Source organism: Macrosteles quadrilineatus, unplaced genomic scaffold (genome assembly GCF_028750875.1).
Source record: "Macrosteles quadrilineatus isolate MER2022 unplaced genomic scaffold, UCM_ALF_1.0 Scaffold_3__2_contigs__length_128488019, whole genome shotgun sequence".
In the NCBI taxonomy this organism is placed as follows: domain Eukaryota; kingdom Metazoa; phylum Arthropoda; class Insecta; order Hemiptera; family Cicadellidae; genus Macrosteles; species Macrosteles quadrilineatus.
In genome coordinates this window covers 98805232-98825462 of record NW_026542596.1, presented here as the reverse complement: position 1 = coordinate 98825462, position 20231 = coordinate 98805232, and the positions used below count along the sequence as shown (strand labels likewise).

General features: G+C 33.7%; 2 protein-coding genes across 7 annotated transcripts in view; one reads left to right on the top strand and one right to left on the bottom strand.

Moving 5' to 3' along the window:
• LOC128990939 (protein held out wings-like) overlaps nt 1-10061 on the top strand; it is an 84256-nt gene extending 74195 nt beyond the window's left edge. Inside the window, exons 6-8 of one of the 6 annotated variants that reach the window (XM_054413605.1) lie at nt 435-725; nt 5334-5448; nt 6671-10061. In XM_054413605.1, coding sequence (XP_054269580.1) covers nt 435-725; nt 5334-5425 — 383 coding nt within the window. In that variant the 3' untranslated portion in view covers nt 5426-5448; nt 6671-10061. The other 5 variants (XM_054413609.1, XM_054413608.1, XM_054413607.1 and 2 more) reach the window with 5 other exon arrangements.
• A 248-nt stretch (nt 10062-10309) lies between these two features.
• LOC128990940 (acyl-CoA Delta12-desaturase-like) lies at nt 10310-20231 on the bottom strand. Its single transcript, XM_054413610.1, has 6 exons — nt 20182-20231; nt 16856-17040; nt 15913-16043; nt 15195-15400; nt 12881-13066; nt 10310-11795 (listed from the first exon to the last, which is right to left on the bottom strand). Exons 2-6 carry the CDS (start codon nt 17028-17030, stop codon nt 11486-11488), a joined length of 1008 nt encoding a protein of 335 aa, XP_054269585.1. The 5' UTR covers nt 17031-17040; nt 20182-20231; the 3' UTR covers nt 10310-11485.

The window sequence follows — 20231 nt, the reverse complement described above, 5'->3', positions numbered from 1 at the left end:
AATTCTTAAGAGTAAAACAATAAACAATGTTATTTGAGACGTCATTGTCTCTTTGTATAAATGTAATCCTAATTAAGAAGATTAACTGCTATATTAGAAAGTTTCTCTCTACAACAAACATTAACATGAGTCAGAAACTTGTTTTAATTAAGTAGTAGCTTTGACTATCAATACAACTTCAGTATGCAAAAGTCAATGGTAGTAGCTAATAATGACTCAAAAACAGGAAAAACTTAATGGTTGAGGTTTTAGATAAGGTTTCATATTGTTACGAACGAAGATTTTAGGAAAACAAGGAATTTTTCTATTTTGGTAGGTAAATTTGTGTGTGTTTTTTTTTTTAGAAACCAGGGCAAAATGTAGGATGCCCAACATTTTTCTTCAACCTTTAACTCTCTACGAAAGTAATGCACCCTGTTGACGTCTTATTTCAGACGAAGAGTGGCGGAGGATGGCTCTCACAGCGGCTGCGGACGCCCAGAGGCTGATGTCCCCGTCTATCCCCGGCCTCACCCCGTCAGCCCTGCGTACCCCCACAGCCACCCCCCTAGGTGCCCCGCTGATACTCTCCCCCCGCCTGCCAGTCCCCACGTCAGCACCACAGGGCCCCCTGCTGTCCCCCGCCGATGCCCACAGTCTCATATACACGCAGTACGCTGGCTACCCAGACTACACTGCCCTCGCCGGGTCGCCCCTTCTCACTGACTACACAACCGATCACACCGGTGGGTTCTATGTTCGGTGACACAAACATTCCTTGTAGGCCTACAAGTAAGTTAGGCTATTCTGTACCTGATTGTAGCTTTACTCACTCAGCGGCACCGTTGTGTGGGGTTCACCTGTAAATAAGATATTAAAAAAACTTAACTGATTTTAGTTTTGTACATAAACAAAATGTAACAACAAATAAAAGCTTGAAATATCTGGAGTACCGTACTGTCAGGAAATCTTGGTTTAGATGATGAGAAGAAATTAGGGTATCATTTTCTTTTAAAGAACAAAGAAAAAGAAAGAAAGTTGAGAGCATGGTACGTGACCTAAAACAAATCTAGATTCAAACTAAACGTTCAACTAAAACCAGGATTACCTGGTACTAAATAGGCGTTTTAAACTTTAACTCGGTATAAAATTGATCCAGGGGTTTAATGATTCATAAAATTATGCCCATGTAATTGTTATTTCCTATAAATGGTCTTCTAATAGGTGAAATTTACATCTAGTGTCCTTAAATTTACATAAGTTAGATCAAAGAAAATATAGATACCTGAACCAATTTTTATGCAACCAGTTTTAAACAATGTTTCAAGTTATATCTTTAGTTTTTAAATTCTAGATTTAACTTTTCTCAAAAAAAATTTAAAACTTACTAAATTAATTGTAATTATTTGACAACGATTAATTGCAGGAACACCGATACTACACGTAATGTTTAAAATTTGTCAGCTCATAAAAGTAATACAAAATTACAATAATATTAAAAATGTTGAATCGTTGCTGATTTTGCTTACAATAGTTTTTTTTTGCAAGTTTCACCGCACTTTTCCATTAATTAAATTAACGGCATGGTCTAACCCTCATCAGTGTGTCTTGGTTACTTTTTAGCCCTCATTTATGAGAATAGCACAACTTACTGTAGGCCTAATTCAAGGTATTTCACTCAACTAATCTTTGTTGTTTTAGTTCATTATTTATTTCTAGTCACCATTGCATATTTTACTAATATTTTTCAGGACTCACTATATTTTAAAATATTTTCCTCCTTTAACAATTTTTTTTTGTTTAGTAATTGATCTCAAAAGAATTTGACAGCTTATTACAAATTACTAGAATTGAAACTTTATAAAATATAGATCACCAAACAAAAACAGAACTCAAGTTATCGATACTCATTTACTTCAAATTTGGTGATAAAAAGCCCCCATAATTATTTATTTTATAACATGTAATTTTTTTATTTTTTTAAATTTGTGCAAGGAAGATATTTTTTGTTAAATCTGTATGTTCTTGTTTCTTCTTTTAAATGTCTTAATTTACAAACACTTAATTGTTAAATTTATCAATTTTTTTTAATTCTTTTTTTTGGTACCATTCCAAATTATATACAGTAGTTTCCTTTCACCATTATGGCTTATAATGATTGTCTTTAAAAATATATATATAACATAACAAGCAATAAAAAGTTTCAAAAAATAATATAAACTTCTTAAAACATGTAAAATATAAAAATTACTAACATATCTTAACATATACACAGTGTTTTTCCTAATCACTTCTTCATTCTTTAAAACTTTGTTTCTAAAAACACAATAACAATAATCAATCATTACATTACAACTTAACCCTCCAGTTTAGAGGAATGAACTGAAACTCGGAGATTTTAATGAAGGTCCAAATACAAATTTGGGGACAGAAAAAATATTTTGCTATTAATTTTTTAAAATCTAATCATAGGCTATTTACAAGTTAGTTTGACAGCCAGAAACTAATTGCAATATTTTTTAATTATCTCAAGCAAATCGGCATTAATATAAATTTTGATATTGACATTTTTTTATTGTAGAGCAATTGGGAAATTTAATTTGTTTAAAGTTGTTCTTTTTATAAATTTTCCTATAGGGAACTATAAATATATTATTTAAAGTAATACTACTTTATTTAAAAAATGAATTTTTCAACTTGACTTTGATGACCTGTCTCTGCTGGAGGGTTAAAGTATAAACTGGTAATCTTGTGTTAATTTTGCCACAGTTCACCAACACATATGAATAATTGAAACAATTGCCAGTAAGTTTTATTCTGTTGTAAAAGATTCAAAATAATCTACCATTACAGTGGCCTTCCCTCTTACCGCTACAGTACCTACTTTTCAATGGGACGTCGGTTTAACAACTGTAGTCTTTGTTATCAAAACTTCTTAAAGACGTTCTTTAACTGATAGATTAGTAAAAAATATGAGCTGAAAGCTTTTCCAAAGAATAGGCTTTTACTTTTCTGTTCAGTATCAAATTCTCCTTTAGTTGTTCTAACATTTTTATTTTTGTAGTGATTTGGAAACATAATGAGTTTTAGACCACATCGGTTTATCTGGCCAGATCATTTTCTAATCTCCTGTCCAAATAAGAGGGAAGGTATTGTGTTTTTATAGTGATTTCAAAATTTTAAACAGTCGATAAGCCCTAAAACTGAGAGGAATGAAGAAGTGTTTGTTTAGGCTAGTAAGGTAGGCTAATGTTGATTTTTCACTGTATCAGATCTGGTGAATTGTGCGTACACGCTGCGACTGGTCCCGCAATGTTTCTGCTAGCCCCCCTTACTAGCCTAGCTATCGTACGTACGTCCGTACGTACGCCTGTACGTACATCTCATACGTGTCTTGCAGAGCAGCTGTGGGACGTACCTGGGGTTTGATATATCCCCCGAGTCACTGGCACCGATACTGGATGGATCAGCGATAATGCGCCCGACCTCCGACCATATTTATATCTTATCTGTAAGATTGGGACTTCAGCGTATCAGTTCAATGTTTAACATTTCAGCTTTTGTTGACTGCAATGATCATTTTAAGTTTTAACATCAAGCTTGTAAAAGTGTAATCATAGACAACATAAGACGTAAGACGAAACAGTTTGGAATCAGGTTTGACCTCTGACTAAGAGTCAGCGCAATACTGTCTTTAACTTTCAACTTTTGGCAAAAAATTCCGATTTTTATTACCATTAATATTTTGCAATTTTGATAAGACAAAAGCAGTTTACCATTGCTTAATATTTTAAGTAATCCGTTATCTAGTTCAACACTTACTCTTTTTTATTTATTGTTCTTCCACCACCATTCTCATCATTGAGTCATGTCATGTTGAAGTCCCTTGTTGATAATTTGAAACATCTTTAAATTATCTGTTTTGCCCTGCTTAAGTATTAATGTGTATTGAGGGTTTACTATATATTTAGCTTTAGTATTTTTATATATGATTATATCCTATCGAGTTATGTTGTAATTAGATGGTTTTAGTGTTTTTGTTGTTCTGCATCGATTATTCGATTTTTAGCTGTCAGGTTTTTTTATGGTATGAATGGTTGTGAATGTCGTTGCTTTTTTTAGTCATAGGACTGCTTTTTGACACAGCCTTCTGTTGACATTTTATAGATCTCAAATATTTTCTGACTCATTTAAGTATTTTTGTCAGTATTCTTTGTATTATTTGAGAGAAAACTTGTATACAAATTTGTTTTTTGTTTTAATAACCGTAACAAAATTAGTGTCCTTAGTAGGGAGGTAAATTTTTTGTCATTGTTATTAAAATAATTAACCATCCCCGTGTGGATTGTGAAGTCACTAAAAAGCACCAAATTATTTTTAAAATCCAGTTTATTTAACCTCAACTGATGTTTTTCCTCAAATAATGTAACACAATAATTTCAAATTTCAATACCGTTTATTTTGCCGTCCACTTTGAGTACTACGTATTCCATTTAAGGTCCCCAATAACAAAATTAACAACTAAACGTAACGTGTGCCATTTAATACTTCAACCATAATTCTATAAGTACCAGAGCTGTGTTTTCAGATCAAAACTAGTTTGCGTAGTTTGACAGTAAGACGTTAGACGTAACCTCACCATGACTTGAAGGCATTTTATTCTGTTCCTAAGGCTGATTTGAACTGAACAACCAACAAACTGTAGTCTTAGCCTACTAATGAAAAGGAACATTTCCACGTTACATTGACGAGACTGACGATTCCTTGGCTTGCGTGTTCCGTAACTGACTAAACACTAACCTAGCCAGGGACCAACTGTGTAGAGAGGCCATTTTGTACGTCTAGTTGCATTTTTATATTTATGAGTTATCATATTCTATGTATCATTGTGTACTTGTAGGTACTTTAGCCACTTTCCATGTTGAATATGTTAGTATTTTAAGTATTATTTTATCGACTTTGTTGTATATTGTTGTTTTTCATGCTGCATCGGAACGGCATGATTGTTTGTGGGAATTGAATACCTATGAGATATTAAGGGATAAGTTTTAATTATATTTTTCTTTTGTTTGTTAAGAAACACGGCCTTGTTAACAATTTTAGTTTTTGAGACAACCATTTTTGTTTAGCAATAACTTTAGTAATGTAAAAATATTATCCTTTGTAATGTTTTGATGAAACCCAGTTTCATCATAACTATTTGTTATGGCATTAAAAGTTATATCTCAATTTCAGAAATGACGTCATACAGTTTTAAAATCCTTCCCTCTAGAATGAATGCAATTCCGATGCAGTGCTGTATAGTTGTATATGTATGGAGTGACCGATTGTTACCAGTAAAGATGTTGCGACAGGTGCAGCTGCCGCGGCTGCTGTAGCTAAGCAGCGCCGCCATTTGGGTCAGATCAGAGAGCATCCGTACCAAAGGGCTGGGGCTCTCTCGTGAAATAATACTCGTTCTCAGTGAAGGTTAGTTTCACTGTCTGTACATTTTTATATTCGATATTTTGTATGTTGGTGAAATGTTTATTTTTAAATTATTTATACTATATTATTTAGCTGAGATGTTTTGTTACATGTTTAGTAGATTTTATTCTCGTTCGTATAGTCGTCCTCGGAATCAAATAGCTTTATTTTCTCGGGTAATCGATTCTCCCCCGCGCATCACGTTGTTTAAAAGTTATTGTTCTTTATCTGTGATATTCGTCGTTCCGAATGCGGAGCGTCCGGGTGCGATGCTTTTACGATTTCTCGTTTCGTTTGGCATTCTCTTCTTTACCGTTTGTTATTTCATGAGGGCTTTATGAGTGTAACAAAACATTTTGGCCCTTGGAAGAGAAGGAGGACTCGGTAATCAAACGCTAGTCTGTTTTCGTTTAGTCGGCATTATTTAAACGCTTATGTAGTAGCCGTCTGTAGATTTTAAGAGCGAACAATCCAGTCGCGCATCAACGAGTCCTCCTTCTCTTCTCCCTGTCGATCCGATTTTGTATTCTGTACACGTAAGGAGATATATTGTATCTGCAAGAATCTGGATTATGTAAATATCGTGGTGCCGAGCCATCGAGAGAATATACAAAATATTTAAACAATAAAAGAAAATGCTCTTTAAATTGTTTTATTTTTTACTCCTCTTCCAGTCCATCCCGAGAGGAGACGGCCGCACTAACCCTTTCTAATTTTAGCTGGTGTTTGGGTATTTTATATCACTACTATCTAATATCTTACCGCACAGTTTTTAGTTCAACCCATTAAAAAACTTCCGATCCCATTTCATTACCTTTTATTAACCGGTGCCATGCAAACTGGTTTGTCGTTGTGGCTATTAACCCGCTCAGCTTACAAACACAGGTTTGCATGGCGTTCTCTGCAGATACAAGTTGTCCACCTTGCTTGTCGGACTTCTCACACTAGTGTCATGTCCCACCTAACCAACACTAAACCGTCAATGCTTGGCCTGTAGAGTCAAAGTCACTAGCCCGACATTTAAATCTCATAACGCATTTGTCAGATATTTTTTGTAAACTTTTACCGACCCTAATCTGAAATAACCAAAGTGTTCTCACTTGAGTTTCTGTCCTCGTAACTGAGGTGTAGGCTGCATGACACTGGTCTGGGAGGCTTACATATCTTAGTGTACATAATACAGTATATGGTCACTAACAGTTTTCTTCTTGTTTAACCACGGTAGGCTTGGCGTGATAGATGCTAACAACGCACGCCCATAACTTGCGGACGTCACTCCACTCCATCCACGACCTCGACCAGTCGCTTAACACGCTTCCAAACTACTCTAGGATTAAGTGTTACTCTTTGGACTTACATTGTGTTGAGTTAAACAAAAATTATAAGTACTCGTGACATCTACGGGTACAACTGCAAAACAGGACAATTTTATTTCGGCAATGTGCCATCAAATTTCTATAAGCGATGATCACATTCTATGAGATTAGTTAATGTTTTACTTCATGGAGTATATTTGATTTTTACTATTTCAAATGAGCTTAATTGACTGATGAGTCTAAAACTGTAAATCCCCTCTTACTTTTTTGTTAGTATTTATGTTTGTTTTCATTTAAATCATCTATTTCTCGCTGCCATCAACACTTTAGATGATATTTAGGTCGATCACCAAATAACTCTATGGTTGTTTCAGTTGAATCTGTTATAAATTTTTGCTTAAAAACCTTAGGATCATTGGAAGTAATATTATAGTAGATACGTTTGTTATCTTATTGGGGAAAGTTAAGTCCCTGATTACATAATCTGATTTTATAATATAACACAGGTTTATCATTGTTTTTGTGTAAGGTCGGTGGGTTAAGCGACTTAACATCGACCAGTATTAACAAGGCTACTTACATGGTGATCTTCTGTTTTCTGTTAACCTTGTTAGTTGTTGGTAAGCTAAGCTGACGATTCTGAAGATGCCAGATTTGTAAATATTATTAACTATCTAAAATACTAGCTTTATATAATTTAAAATCAAATCTTAGGAATTATGGCAGCATTTAGAGCGTTGAGGTTTTTGTTGTAAGCCATAGTGTTTATTGTGTGTCAAGTACTTAGCTTTAGGCTTCTAGGCAGCTACGCCACACTTAATGAGTGCAATCATGCAACCAACACGATTAAGTAGTTCAATTTATAACAAAAATTATTAATTATGGTTTAACATTATTTTGTTAACATAGGTTTTTCTACTTGACTATCTGAGAAAAGAGTGTAAAAAGTTATATATTATTTTTGTAACTCCTATTTTTGAGAAAAAATTGATTTACATAATATATTTTATACGGATTTTCTTATTACTAAAGTATTCCGTCCTTTCAAAGTGTGGCAATACTTCTCTTTTTAACCATGAAGATCTGGAATTATTTAAAATCTCAACATAGTTGTTCTGTAAATAGCATTTTGATATTTCTATTTGTGTTTCTTAGTCTTGTTAAAACAAGACAGATTTCATCACTGACATGAGTCTTAGTTGTTAGAGAACGTTATCCACAAGGCCAGCACTCTTGAGATTAGTTTAACTAAAACTATTAAATGTTATATATTATTGTTAAAGATTTCTAATCAAAGTCAAACGTATTGACCATGGATACCAAAATAGACCCATCGCATTAGCTATATCTGCAGATGGTTTTACACGCAAAATGTGATGGTGTATATTAATGGTTCTTGAGCCAGGAAAGTTTTTGTGATTTTATACGGATTGTGGTTAGAGTTTGTTCTTTAGTGATTTAAGTTCTGGAACGGGTGAAATAAATAAATAAATCATACATCATCAGGCAGTAGTAAAGCATCGAGGTAGACATTTAAACGTACACTATTTTACCTATGTGCTGCATCAATGGGACTATTTTGGTGTCCATTGCCAATTAATTAATCTAAAAAAATCTTCACATTAGATTACGTCTTCACATTGGCAAAACCGATTCTACAACAAGTAGGTAGTTAAAATAGAAAAAATACATTAAACTTACAGATAAAAACATTAAAGTGTGGCAAATTAAATTCCTCTAATCAGATGAAAATATTTTCTTTTTAATACATCTTAAAAGGAGTTGCTCAGTGAGAAATTTTTAAAACGTACATTTAGTAGAAACGTTGACTATGAATATAACTAGACATTCCATCCCCATAATATAGTTGTAGCCAATTTTAGAATAAAGTGAATGTAATTGAATTGAGTTTTCACTTTTCAACTTGCTGTAAATTATTGATTTCTGATGGGAACACAAACTTGTAGCTAATCTGAACTGGAGAGGACAACTTATTCTAAACTATAGTATCAACTAACATAGTACGAAAAACTAGGAGAATAAATATAATTTAGACAGCAGTGCACTAGGTGAGTCATTCATTCAACAGTTATGTTCCATTTGAATCAAAACTAGGCTACAGCTGATCCACCTTGGGATGTCTTGGATCTAATATGGTAGAAGTAATTTCAGGTGATTGTTATATCAGACGAAAAGTAATGAAACAACAAAATGAAACAATGATAATGCCAAAGTAAAAACCTACTGTTTCCTTTTCTGTTGTACGGTTTGTGTTTTGCCAATGCTTAGAAGGATACGTCGGGGCCATTGTGCAATGAGGGTTTCGGTGCTTGCGAGAGAATCCGGCGCCCCATTATCATCTTTGCTCTCTATTGTTACTTATTCTTGAGATTTTATCATTCTAGAGGTTACGTTTTAGTTAAACATTAGTACATTTATTTGTTAGTTCGTATTTGTAATGTTTATTTAGTTTTTTTGATATTCATTATATTGATGTTGTAATTGAAATGTTTTGAGTTAGGTTAGAAAAATATGTTCTTTTCGTTTACTAGCTTGGGTCTCAGCCTCCGTGTTGTTTTTTGCATGCAAAACACCATTGAGAATCTATTTCGAAAACCCTATTTTTGATAAACAGATTTTTTCTGAACAGGATTTCATCCTTAATAGAGTTACAAAAATTACACGTTTTCCAAGGCTGCTTTGGTTTTCTTTGATTTCTTAAGTAATCAAGAACCTACATAATCATATTTTTCTTAATAATGCATTCAAGACTGTCTTTCCTGTTTTTACCAACTTGATTTTTATCTGTTAAAAAGCTGTCATAATTTTTCTCATAACTAACCTAGATAGATAAGTTTTTAGTTTGTTGCGCTGAAAATTTCTGTGATTCTAACTCAAGCTAAATCAACACCTGTTAAAAGTCCAGATGTATCTTCTTTTTCAAGGTTCATTTAAGGTTTTTGGTTTTCTAAGAAATTAAGATGTTTTTATTTTAGCTGCTTATGAAAGAGGTAAAGCAGGTGGTTAGGGAAAAAGAGTAACTAAACATAGTGCCTAGAGCGCATATTTAAACTGAAGACGTACAAATATATTTTTTATAGTTTTATCGAGTACAAGTGAATTTATCGTAAGTCTGGTTTGTAGGTTAGTTTAGTAATAAGCTGAGACCCAGCAGTTTTGTACCCAGTTACAAGTGCCATTGCAATATCGTTATGCCTCGTCTCGTGGCTTGTATATACTCAGCCAAATCGTTCTTTACAGGCGGTTAAATCGATGTTTTAAATAAATATTTACCAATCATCTCCTGTTTTTATTCATCCTTAACCTTATGTACCTACTGTACATTATGATTTTTTTTCAACCGTATTTTTTTTTTATCAATGAGGGAAAACATGATTAAAATATACATAGTTAAAGCACTGAAAAATTCATGGAATTCAAAGAGTTAGAGATGTTCAAACCCACCCATGACGATGACAAACGTCAAGAAATTTTAGCAATAAATGTGACATTTGGTACTACTTACTAATGAATAAGAATAAAACTGTAAAGTATTTAATTTTATTGTTACCAAAAATACACCATTTACATAGTTATATAACTAACTGATACTACTAACACTCAAACAATTACGAGAAATGAAATATTTACAAATGAAATAATCACAATCTAGAAATAAATTAATGTTGTGTCAAACTACTTAAATTCAAAACAATACAACCTTAAACCTAGACAATTAATGATTATAAAGCTTAAGTGCTTAAGTGTAGATTCAATCTTTGAAATTGTTTTTGAATAAATAAGTAAGTTTTGATAATTTGTATTCTCTTTTTGAAACCAGTAACTACTTAACAAATTCTGATTTTTATTACATTTAAATTTACACATTCTTGAACATACACCCGAGTGTTGTCCTATCTTTCATTCTTCTTGTTATTATTTCAAAACCCGTTAAAAAAATTCCACAACTTTTCTATTGTTAGAATCAGTTCAAGAGAAAAACATGATTTATACCATTACTTGTAACTTGCAGAAACATATTTTAGCCAATTTTGATTTACAGGTAATTCAAGTTAACATTTATTCGTTTTTATCAGTAGATAAATACTGAATTCATGTGATCCATTATTATTTACAAATTAAAGTAAATGCCTTTATATTTACTGGAATTTTTTTGAAGCTAAAACAAAACTTTCACAAACAGTTTACAATGATTAAATAGCTCAACAAGCTTAAAAGTTGATCAAATGCTTAAGACAGGAAGAAACAAAATCTTTAAATAATCATGCAATAACACCTTTTGTGCAAAAATAAGTCAATTTTTTTAAATTGCACTCATTTGTTTCAATAAAAAAATTTTTTTTACGAGTGACACGGGCGAATCCATCCTTTTAAAAAGGAGGGGCTGCTTTCAAATCGTTTAAGAGGGTGCTACAGCCAACTGTGGGTTAGGACCTAGGGGGATGGAATGTTTGTATTTTTGGGCAATCAGAAGGCATGACATAGAGTAAAATATAAACCATGCCATGTCTTATAAATTTATAGTGTTTTATTACCGCCGTGGATCTGCCCATGACAAGTACAAAATTATTCAAAAACTGATAAAATCTTCCTAAATAATTTGCTAATATTTTAAAACACGTTCAATCTTTTATCATCAGTTATATAAGTAGACATTACTGATCCAGTGAGTACATCTCCATCCCAGACCTGAAGATTGCCTTCTACGCTGAGTGTAGTTTAAAGTCGAGTATTTCGGTCAGAGTAGAGGTGCTTCTATTCTCGTCCAGACATTCTATAACAGGTCGCCCAGTGGTACTCGCAGCTGTCAGAGCCTTCTTGATGCCGTCGCTGGAGCAGGTGGTGAGGTCGTAAGCTGCCCCCAGAGCAGCCGCCACCCGTATCACTGCCGTAGACACACCCGAGCCGTACGTCCCATACTCGCCAGATTTGTAGTCCCATGGCAGCAGGTAATGGTATTGCGGCCACAGCGACTTGTTGACGAAAAACACAAGTGTCGTGTCACCGGATTTCCTGCAAAATAAGAATAAAGAACTATTTGTTTAAAGTCCATTTTTGGAAGTTGGTAAATAAGTTTATAGTTGGTGTTCACATTTCTTGTTTAAAAGATCATTGCGAACATTTACCAACTCCAGTAAACAACTAAATTATTGTCCATAGGATTTCACAAACCCACTATAGCTGTATGTAATGGAAATGTCATAGCCTTAATGGCATTATCATTATCATGATAAAAACATGCAACACACAATTTTAAGGTGCAGTCTCAACTGAGGGGATATGAAATCCTGACGTTATATAGTAAGATATAAAGTCAATGATAGTAGTTTCTGACTGAAATCATATATACAACACACAACAATACATAGCCAAACTTACACTTACAAATGCCTATGCTAGTACAGTAGAATCCCGCAAACTCGGCACTCGATAACCCGGCAGTCTGGAAAACTCGGCCATCACCTGGCTAAGATAATTAGTGATTTTTTGTGTCCGAGTTAAACATTGACTCAAGCCAGGTCAAGTCATATAATTCACAAATCTGTACCAAGGATTTGTTGTACTATATCTGATCACTTAATACTGGCTTGTTATATAAAAAAGGCGGTTAAAAAGCTTTAAAATTGTATTGATCTTATTTTTAACCCTAGTTTCCAATAATCTGGCATTTCACAAACTTGGCACCCTTCCAATCCACATTACGCCGAGTTTTCGGGACTCTACTGTATAACCTTTGATAATTGATTCAACTTCATTACGGTATCCAATAGTCAATGGTATAACTCAGCAAAAATGGCTGGTGTGCAGCTCATGAGGAGTTACTGCCTGTGGTGAAAGAGCTTGGTGAAAGAACATCGCCTAAAATACATGGTGACTCGGGTAGAAATTGACATAAGTGGACTCATTATAAATTGCACATACCAGACCTTTTACCACTTATTTTTTCTCATCCTTAATGTGTCCATTAAGAATTTATTTAAACGGAATTAGATTTTTGTGTTCAGATGAAAGGGAACATTAATAATTTAAGCATGAATCCCTGGAGCTCATAGAGTTCATCACTCATAAAACCAACAGCAAAAAGTATTGTGATTTACCTGTCGACAGGGTCCAAGCCCCAAAGTATGTTGGCAGAGTTGACTAGCCACGATGCATGCCACAGTACTGCTATACGTAACATCCCCACCACAAACACTGATACTAGAATACTCTCTCCCCAATACTCTACTGGAGCGTTGATAGGCAGCAGGAGCCCAACAATGGGCATCACGATCCAGTACAACCTAGGTTATGGATAGGCAAGACAAACGTACAAATATTTTAAACATATTAAAATTCAAGAATAATGTTCTATTCTGTGATCCTCAAATGAAAAGAGTTACCGTACCTGCCTTAAATTGGCCATATTTTTATTTGGCTAGAGACATTTTTTATGTTATTTGCTTATTTTCCAAAAATAAATTAAAAAGTTTAATTATTAATGAGTCGGTGGCTCTGTCTGATTCTGATCCTGGTACCTGGTCGGATACTGTTACCTGCCAATAAATACATTTTTTAATCGCTAATCTGTGCTTCCTTTATTAACCGACTTCCCCACTACCAACAAAAGGAGGAGGTTCTCAATTTGTTTGTGGCGATGTTTTTTTTTTTTCTATGTATGTTCACCAATTTCTCTGTGATTCTTTTACCGATCAGTGTGGTTCCACCACCAAAATCACCAGGAGAGTTTCTATTTGGTACCTTATATATTATGTTTAAGTATAATATTTGTTTCGGTGAAAAATTCTGAAAACCTTAAATACTCAACATTTATTTTGTTTACATTTGTGCAGATTGTTTACATTTGTGCAGAGAAGGCAATAAATAATAATAACATTCCTACAGCTGTTAGTTGAAACCATTTAAATGAAGCTACAGACAATTCTTCATGAAAGGTTGCTTCATATTGATCAATAAACTATTTCTTGCCATCGAGCCTAAATGAATTACATTGAGAAAAATGCATTTTGTTTTGGTTACTATAAAAAAATGTATTTTACCGTTTGACCTGATTTGTGTATACAGTAATTCTGTTTTTAGTATTGAATATTCTGACTTACAAAAACATATATGTTTCAGTGAATAGCTGTATGATATTGACAAATAAAGGTGTATTGTGAAAACCAAAGCATTCGTAAAACAGGTCTAAATATAAATTAAATGCAATTATTCCTTACACGACCTAAGACGTGTGACAGTGCATAATCGTCAATTGTCTTAAAAGTGTTAAATATTTTAATAATTACTAAACATGCATTTGCAGATGTGGAATGTGTATTGATATTCTCTACCCAGTTACTATATCATATCAATACTATTATGCCTGCTTCGGAAAGTCCTAGAGGAAGATGATTTGCAATTTCGACTAGGCTATATCTTGAGCAAACAAAACCCCCTACATGACTTACACCACTTTTAGCTGAACCAATCTTTCATATAATATTTCCCAAAGGTACTATACGTGTTAACGACCAATTTTCCACTTTTGAGAGATTTTTTAGTGCTGGTAGCTGAGGAATAACTTTCATATTGTTCCAAAAGGCTTGAGACGTTCAGTCACTAAAAATCATGAAATAATTTATTTTTGTAAAAAAATACAACCGACTTCAAACGCTCTAAAAAGAATGAAATAATTACAATAAAGTAAACTTTTGTATTAGGCAAGCTCACGTATTTCAAGTTGGCGCGGCTCAAACTGCAAATATGATTGAAATTAAATACTGTGTGTGTATTTTGAAAATCAATAAATTGTAGCTGGATAACTTAAATATATAAAAAACATACTGAACTGTTTTGTTTATATATTAAAGGAAATATTTTCTTGTATTTTATGTTTACTTCAGAATAAATGCATTATGAAAATAACACACACAAATGTTCTATATAAAGAGGAAAATAATTTAGTTTGATATTATGATAGGGAAAAGAAGCTAGTTTAGTATTAAAACGTTACTTTTCCAAGTTAGAAACATTTAAATGCGTTATAATCTTTTTAAAGATACTCGTTAATACCACTATAATTCCGATCTCTGATTACGGCAATAAAATAACACTTAACGTATAACTATGAAAAAGACATGCAGATTAACACCTTGATAGTCACCTGCAATATGGACACCCTCTTTTAATTTTGTATCAAAAATCATCATAGAGCCGCGCTGACTTAAAATACGTGAGCTTGCCTAATACAAAAGTTTACTTTATTGAAATTATTTCATTCTTTTTAGAGCGTTTGAAGTCGGTTGTATTTTTTTACAAAAATAAATTATTAATCAGAGAGTATAGAAGAGGCTTTTTAGCACAGCACACTTTGGAGGCAGGAGCTACAAAATGGATGATTATGTTAGTGAAGCGTAAACTAGGAATATTTACCTCTTCTGGTACATAACCATGTTGTCCTGTTCAATGTCGCTCATGTCAATTTTGTCCTCCTCTCTTGTGATCCTGGAGTCAGTGTTGTTACAATGGGACAGCAGATGTGCAAACATGAAGCCCTTCTTGTAGTCAAACTTGTCCAACTCCGTATCCCTCAGCTTGTGATGTGCTCTGTGCTCCTTCACCCAATCATACACTGTCCCCTGCGGAAACATTGCAAATTACAACAAATTATCCGTACCAATAACTAACATGACGTATAATCGGGCGTGTTGTAACCAAAATATGAATGAAAGGATGACTGTAGAGTGGATTGACGTACATTGTTTAACTTTGTTATACTATCTACTAAGATTGGCTAGTTATTCAGTCAGGGCTTTTCCACCATGAGCTTGGATAAAAAATAAGCTAGGGTTTAAAGGGTGAGCTTGATGAATTGTTGCGTCTCCATTTAGTTATATTTTACCATTTTTAAGCTAACTAATTCAAAAGACAAACATTTTATAGTATCATTTAACTTGATTGGTTAGATTCATAAATTACATTAATATTTTGTTTCACAATCTTTTTTCAACAATAGCAGCAATCTAGCATTACATTTTAAGGGCAATCAAATAAATTTGAATTGATTCGTTTGATAGGTTTGAAGCACCGACATTTTTCTTGTGATCTCTTACTTGCTATCATGAATTATACAACACAACACAATACTTACATGACAGCAGAGTGTGTGTGCTATCACTAGCAGCAGTCTCAGTGGCCAGACAGCTTTGTATGTGTTATGTGCCCAGAGTCTGTGACAACCGATAGTGATGCTCAGGGTGCCGAGGAACATTAGCAGGGCAGCTGCAACAAGTGATGACAACACGAATCTCACATGAAAAATGCTTAGAAGGAGGTGGGTGATGCATCGGCACTTTCTCCTCTCTGTCTCAAATATTTGCCTATACTCTGGGCTTAGACAGAAGGCAACTCACACTGATCCCATAAATGACCATAGGGGAATGGTTATCTAAAGTAAAGAACCGACAAAGTGGACATAGGATGCAGGAAGCATGGGTAGTCTGAGTAGACTACATACCATTTACTTTACGACACAGATTTTGATGAGGAATAAAGCACTCTTTGATCCTTGGTAAGTTAAAGATGGTGCTGTAGTTCATCAAGTTTCTCAAGTTTGATTAACTTTGTGGCATAGGCGGCCACAGGGGGGCAGAAGAGGCCATTCCCTCTCTTGAGAAAATCTAAATCTAAATAATTCACTATGATCTGTAAAATTTTAAAGCGATTGTGTGATAAATATGTATGTTTCAAAGTTTTTTATAGACGATTTTGGCTTTAAAAGAACCAGCAATGATGTCAAATAATTTAAAATTAAATTATTTGTGGAAGTGGAAATTTTCCAAACCCAAAACAAAGATTCTGTATTGCCCTTCTTAAGGAGAATTCCTGCGGGGGCCATCCCATTCAGAATTCCACTCTGAGGCATAAAATAAAGAGTGTAAAACTAGGGTGCTTAGAAATAAGGTTTACATCCTCCAATCACTCATTTAAAAATGCCTTAGTTTACCAACATATGAGATGAAAAGTTTACTTGTAAGGTTTAGCGTTCATTGCATAACTCTCGTTAATATGGTTTTTACTGGTTTGCCACTTACAGAAGATAGTGGTGTAGAAGCTAGCCTGTGTAAAGATGAGCAGGGTAGCGTAGATGGCGGAGGTATGTAGGTAAATGTAGAACAGCACAACTGGCCAGTTAGTCTCCCTCTGTATAGGCTTCACAGTCTCCTTGGAACACGAGGGTTCAGTCTCACTCAGTACCTCCCCACTCATCTTGAGGTACCTATACCACGTTTGTTTAGACTTAACTGAACTTAGCTGCTAACACATGTAGTTCTGCAAACTAAAATTTAAAATTATGCTTTGTAAGTGTTTCAATATAATATGTAGTCTTGAATACTTTTCTGCCAGTAAGAAAAACTTATAACTAATTTTAACCAGATAATGACCAGTTGTACGGGGTAGGAGTTTCCATATGTTGAAACTCATCATTTTTCCTGTGTTGCTAAACACAGGATCATTATTTTCAACATCTCATGAACATAAAAAATCAAAGTTATTTTCAAAAGGGTATTTGGGGGGAGGGGGCTCTAGACACTTAGTCAAATTAGTCATATAATAAAAAAAGTAACAAAATGTCTCATTTGAGGTGAGATTTACACAGCTAATCCATCTTAGTTGTCAAGTGCAGTTGGGCCTCTCCCACCTAGTTCTGCTAAAGACATGGTCGGACTACATACTGCACATCAGACCGGACTGAGATGGTCTCTTGGTCTAAAAAGCACATGGTTCAAGCAGCTTAATGTAGGTTACATTCTCAGGTAATTAAAAGGATTTGAACCTTGGACTCCAAGACAGAGGGCCTTTACTATAACCACTTATATTACAACTATTGGACAAATTTTAAGAAAAGCCCAATAACTTCAACTAAATCCCTCTAACAGCAAAGTTTATAACTAAAAGTTTACAAGTAAAAGAAGTTGCTTTTAAAAGTTAGAGTAACTTGTGGAAAATTTTTTGTGGAAAACTTAATGCTGTTCTTCTCTAATTTAGAGCAACAAGTGGAAAACACCTGACATCGCTTCTGGGGTGTATGGAGGGGGAACAGCTCTCCCCTAGTTTTCTACAAGTTGCTTGCAAAATGCATGTAGCAACAAATCTTCCTCTTTTAGTTGTCATCTTTCTTTGATCTTAAGCCGTGTGAACACCGAAGTTTTCTACTAAGTTTTTCACTAGGGGCAATTAGTTGCTTTTCCTACAAAATACAGCAACTTTTTCTGTCCCTCCACTACTCTTCCAATAAATTTTGGATTCCTGCGGAGTGTCGGTGAAGGTCAAGAGAAAAAGTTGTTGTATTTTGTAGAAAAAGGAACTAATTGCCGCAGCTAGTGGAAAACTTAGTGGAAGACTTTGGTATAAACACAACTTTACCTATCAACTATACTATGTGGCTATACGTTCATCCTGTAAATTCCTGTTTGGTCAACAAATGTTAAAGCCCAAATGGATATTTTCCAAAATAGGATTGCACTCAGTAATAAACAGTTTTAATCCCCTGAGAAATACATTTCTTGCTCATTTTCACTGAGATGCATACTTGAATTTTATAGTTAAAATTCTAAGCTCATAAATAAATACCCCCGCCGCAGCAAACCTGCAGACTAAGCGAATTTCCATTACCCTGACTGGATTCACACTAAAATGCCTCCATAAAAATAGCACATTTATTTCCCATTTAAATAGAATTAGTTTAACGAGTACTTAGGTTTGCTGCAACAGGGAGGGTAAAAAAAGATTTTTTTTATAAAATGATAATAGTTTGGTAAGAAATAAAAGTATTTTCCAAAATCGATCAAAATATGTTCATAAACAAGCAAACTACAACAGTTTACTTATTCTCCATAAGAATAACATGGGAATTTTAAAATTACAATTTTTTTGAATTTTCTCCGTAACAATTAGGCGCATAATAACGCTTCAATATACTAAATTATTTGTTTTTTTAAGCTCTACAAAATGGTTAAAAAAGAAATTGTGAAATTTTGTGTTTTTAGGGTCAAAAATGGGAAAAACCTATTTTTACCCCATAAAACCCCCCATAAACCCCCGTTCCCATAGTCCGATCATGCTGGTTCGCGAACTCATTCAAGTTTATCGCGCCTTACACCTTCAAACCAAATTTTATCAAAATCGGACAAAAATTACTCAAGTTATCGTGCGGATGGACACATATATATATATATATATATATCTCTATATATAGATATATAAAAATTTGAACGAATGGTGTTTTTGGCCTCTGGGGACATCAAAATGAAAAAGTAAATCGGTCCCGGGCTTAGGTCTTACCATGAGACCTACGGTAATAGCTACTTCCCTATAGGGAAATTCGCTAAAAGGGGCCCAAATCTACAGAATTAAATTTAAAAGTTTCCAAAATGTTAAACATTTACACTTTGATTTTAAAATATGGCTAAATTTTGAAGAGCAATGCATGTGGTTGCTGAGCTTCAAGTAGCCAAAACTCTTGAATATACATTAGATGACTTTCAATATGTTCAGCTATTGTAGTCAATGATACATTGTAGTAGCAAATTAAACATGCTTTCACAACAAATACTTCTTGACCAATTACATTTCCTAATTTCACTTTCAGTACCTATTTATCATCCTAAAAAAAGATATTTCTTAGTTGGTCCCGAATACTTTGACTAGAGTTTAAAGATAAATTACTCAATTTCAGATTCACCAGTAATGTATATTTGAAAAATCTATTTTCGGATCTCCTTGAGGTGCTTGAACTCTGACTGAATTAATGAATTTTTTTTATTACATCGAGGGTTTTCATGTAGGAAATTGATTGAGCACTAATTTTTTACACAATTAATTCATAATTTTGTTCTTCAAAAAATATACGATTTGTTTTTTTAACAAAAGATTTTGTTTAATGTGAGTGTTATCTATAGAGAATTTTTAGTATGCTATCCTCACTATTATTGATTTGAAAGAAAATAACAAACTTGGTATGTAACTTTTGAAAATTTATATATACAAATGTATATTGTATGTGAAAGTGAACATGGCCAATGAAATTTTAGTGGGGTGCAGGCACACTTCTAACATTAGGCACAGAAACATCTGAAATTAGCAAACCACAAGAATTTTATAACAAAAACGAGTGCTTACAGAAGACTAACATAAACTAACATTCAATCATTAAATAAAGGCAATTAAATTTTAGAAAAATTAAAATACCTAAATGCTTATTGGACTAAATAGATTTCTATAAATGTAAAAATTATATTTCAATGTTTTAATCATATTTATTGCTTGTAGTATTTATTGACCCAAGTTTACATATATTATGTATGCTTGAATTAAGTGTTTTCTAAGTTTTTTTATTAATAATCAAAAGGCCACCCACCTGAGCTGCGTTTGTGTCGATGTATGAACACCAAATGGCCAATGTAAAGG